The sequence below is a fragment of the Monoraphidium neglectum genome (genome assembly GCF_000611645.1).
Source record: "Monoraphidium neglectum strain SAG 48.87 unplaced genomic scaffold scaffold04446, whole genome shotgun sequence".
Taxonomy (NCBI): domain Eukaryota; kingdom Viridiplantae; phylum Chlorophyta; class Chlorophyceae; order Sphaeropleales; family Selenastraceae; genus Monoraphidium; species Monoraphidium neglectum.
Genome location: NW_014009183.1, coordinates 1 through 3220, shown reverse-complemented (window position 1 = coordinate 3220; position 3220 = coordinate 1). Strand labels below are relative to the sequence as shown.

Below are 3220 nucleotides of genomic sequence, written 5' to 3'. Positions count from 1 at the left end.
CGCCGACGCAGACGCCGACGGCGCCGAGGGCGCCGCCGCCCGCCGCGCGGCGCGCGAGGAGGCGGAGTTTGAGCGCGCGCGGGAGCGGCTCACACTGAAGCACAAAAACACGAGCCGCTGGGCGCGGCGCGCTCTGAAGCGTGGGGTGGATGTGATGGATGACGGCACGCGCGCCGCCCTGGCGGAGCAGCAGTCGCTCGGCGCGGCGCTGCGGCGGCGGATCGAGGGGCGCGGCAGCGGCAGCGGCAGCGACGGCGGCGGCGGGTCGGACGGCAGCACGAGCGCGAGCGAGGGCGAGGGCGGCGGCGGCGGCGGCGGGGGCTCTCAGAGGGCAAAGGCGGAGGCGGTGTCGATTTTGCAGGGCCTCTCCGCGCCGCCCGGCGAGGGCGGCGCCGGCGACGAGGCCGCGGCGCAGGCCGGGCTGTTTGCGCTGCCCTTCATGCGGCGCGCGCTGGAGAAGCAGCGGCGAGCGGCGGCTGCAGAGGCGGAGGCGCTGATTCGCGAGCTGGACGGCGGCGGCGGCGACGGGGCCGAAGAGGACCCGCTGGCGCCCGGCGGCCGGCTGCGGTTCGGCGGCGCCGGCGGCGCGGAGGCCGAGCGGCGGCGGCAAGCTGAGGAAGAGGCGGAGGATATGCGCGGGGCGGGGTCCGAGGAGGACGGATCTGATATGGAGGAGGATGCAGAGGCCAAGGCCCAGCGGCTGGGGCGGCGGTTGAGAGGGGAGGCCGAGCCGGAAGGCGGCGGGAGGCGGCGCGGGGGGCCGGGCGCGGCGGCGGCGGACGAGGACGGCGCCGCGGCGGCGGCGGCGGCGATGCCGGCGCGCGGGTTGCGGCGGGGCGCGGTGGCGACGGCGACTGAGGGGCCCGTAGATGTTGACATGGGCGGCCTGCAGGGCCAGCAGCAGCAGCAGCAGCAGCAGGGGGCGGCCATGCAGAATGGCAAGCCCAGCAAGCAGCGGCGCGGTGGCAAGGGCGCCGCCGCGGCGGCGGCCGAGGCGGCGCAGCAGGCGGCGGCGCTGAGAACAGCGCCCGCGGGCGCACATGATTGGCTGTTCGACGCCGCGCCGGCGGCCGCCGCCGCCGCCGGCGGCGGTGGGGCGGCGGGCGCGCGCCGCAAGCAGCGGCGGCAGGAGGCTGGCGGCGGCGGGGACGCCGCGGGGCCGGAGCAGCGACCGGCGTTCATCGCATCCGAGAGCTTTGGCGGTGCCAGGGATGGGTATGTTTTCAAACGGGGGCCCCAGGGGGTTGGATACTACTCAGACACTGCCCAGGGCGCAGCCGCGGCGACTGGCGGCAAGGCCAGCACCAGGGGCGGCAAGCAGCAGCAGGCGGCGGGCGCCGGGCACAAGGCGGGCGATGGGGCGCGGCGGCGGCGGGGCGGCGGCGACGGCAGCTCGTCCGGCGACGAGCAGCAGCAGCAGCAGCAGCAACAGGCGGCAGCCAACGGCAAAGCTGGGAAGCAGACCCACGCCGATGGCGCGAACGGCGCCGCCGCAAACGGGGCCTCCGAGGAGGACGAGCGCGCGCATCACATGGCGCCGCTCTCGGGCGACGCCGACGCGCAGCGCGCGCTGCTGCGCCGCGCGTTTGCGGCCGACGACGTGGCGGCCGAGTTTGCGGCCGAAAAGGCGGAGGAGATCGAGGCGGAGCTTCCAAAGGAGGAGACGCCCGGCCTCATGCCCGGCTGGGGCCTGTGGGCGGACCAGCAGCGTGAGCCCAAGTGGATGGCGGAGGCGCGCGCGAAGGCCGCGCGCCGCAAGGCGGCAGCGGCGGCGGCGCGGCAGGACGCAAAGATGGCGCACGTGGTGATCTCTGAGAAGTGGGACAAGAAGGCGGCGAAGTACGGCGCGTCGTCGCTGCCGTTCCCGTTCAGGAGCGCGGACGCCTACGAGAACAGCATACGGCAGCCCTTGGGGCGGGACGTCAACCCGGACGCGGCGTTCCGCAACCTGACGCGGCCCGCGGTGATCAAGGCGACCGGCGTGGTGATCGACCCGCTGCGCTACTCGAAGGGGGTCGCCGACTATGGCGCCGGCAAGGCCGCGCGCGCGCGCGGCGTCGTGACGGTGGCCGGCGGCGTGCCGCTGCAGGGGGAGGGGCCCGGCGGCGGCGCGGGGGGCGGCGCGGCGGGCGGCGGCAAGAAGGCCGGCGGCGGCAAGGGGGGCGGGAAGAAGGGCGGCGGCAAGCTCGGTGGCGGCGGCGGCAAGGGCGGCGGGAAGCGGTAGCGTTGGCACGCACGTTTTCGGTTCAGCTGAGCCCGCATTTCGGTCATGATTCAGGCAGGCGAGTGAGATGGCAGCTTCCCTAATCTCGTAGGCTTGCGAATTGCAGCAGCAGGATGCTCAAAGCCATTGACTGTTTTGTGTGACTGGCCTGTTGCTTCCCCAGCCCCCTTTCATGTTGACCCGTTGAGATTTTACACCTACTTAACCCTCCCTCCCGGCAATGTCCATCCCGTGCATGAAGGGGGCTGTTTGAGTGAGTAAACCTGATGAAAGCTTTCATAGCTGGCCCAGGGTGGGTGGTGCTTCAGCGCGCCATGAGCATGGGAGGGGCGGTGGGGGTGGGCGGGTTGAGATGCTTGCGCCTGGAGCAGGAGGCAAAGAGGGGAGGGAGGTGCAGGTGCATGCAATTCAGGAATGGCGTGAGGCAGCGGCGACTGATGTGCAGGGCTCGAGCGGCGGGCGGATAGGGTGGGGGTGATTAGTTGCGCCGTACCAGCCCTGGGGCCGATGGAGAGGCCGACCCAGCGCAAGGCAGCCAGGCTCGGCACGCATGCATAGACAAAACTGGCAAACCGCCGCGCGGCTGCCCTCTGCTGCCCGACCGCAAGTGTCCCACGCATTGAGCAGCCTCGCCCCGTCTCTCCCTCCTGACTCAGAGCTGGGTAAGATTCCCTCGGTAGAGACAGCAGGGCGTGAACAGGGACCCTGGGGCATGCAAGCGCCTGTCACACCATCGCTTGAGCGCGGCTCAAATCACACTTCATCACAGCGTGTTGGTCATCCCACGCATCCACCCAGCTGCGGTTTGGGCCGGCATTGCACCTGCTCGGGCCCCATCGCTTGTTGCACAACAGCAGAGCACCCCTCAAACTGCTTGCATGCACCAATTGCATGTGACATCCGCCAGGTTCGCAGCGGCACGGCTAGGCACGTAGGTACTGATGGGCGGTGGCTGCACACGAAAGCATATAAGACCCCTACCAGCCCCCCCCCCCC

At 72.0% G+C, this 3220-nt stretch overlaps 1 protein-coding gene across 1 annotated transcript in view; it reads left to right on the top strand.

Annotated features, from left to right (window-relative positions):
• The window catches only part of MNEG_14383 (U3 small nucleolar RNA-associated protein 14), a gene marked incomplete at both ends in the record, with an annotated part of 4018 nt that extends 1794 nt beyond the window's left edge, over nt 1-2224 (top strand). The window contains one exon of the mRNA XM_014037145.1: nt 12-2224. Within this exon, the coding sequence (XP_013892599.1) occupies nt 12-2224 (2213 nt within the window). The remainder of the gene's footprint in view (nt 1-11) is intronic.
• Between the last annotated feature and the right edge of the window lie 996 nt (nt 2225-3220).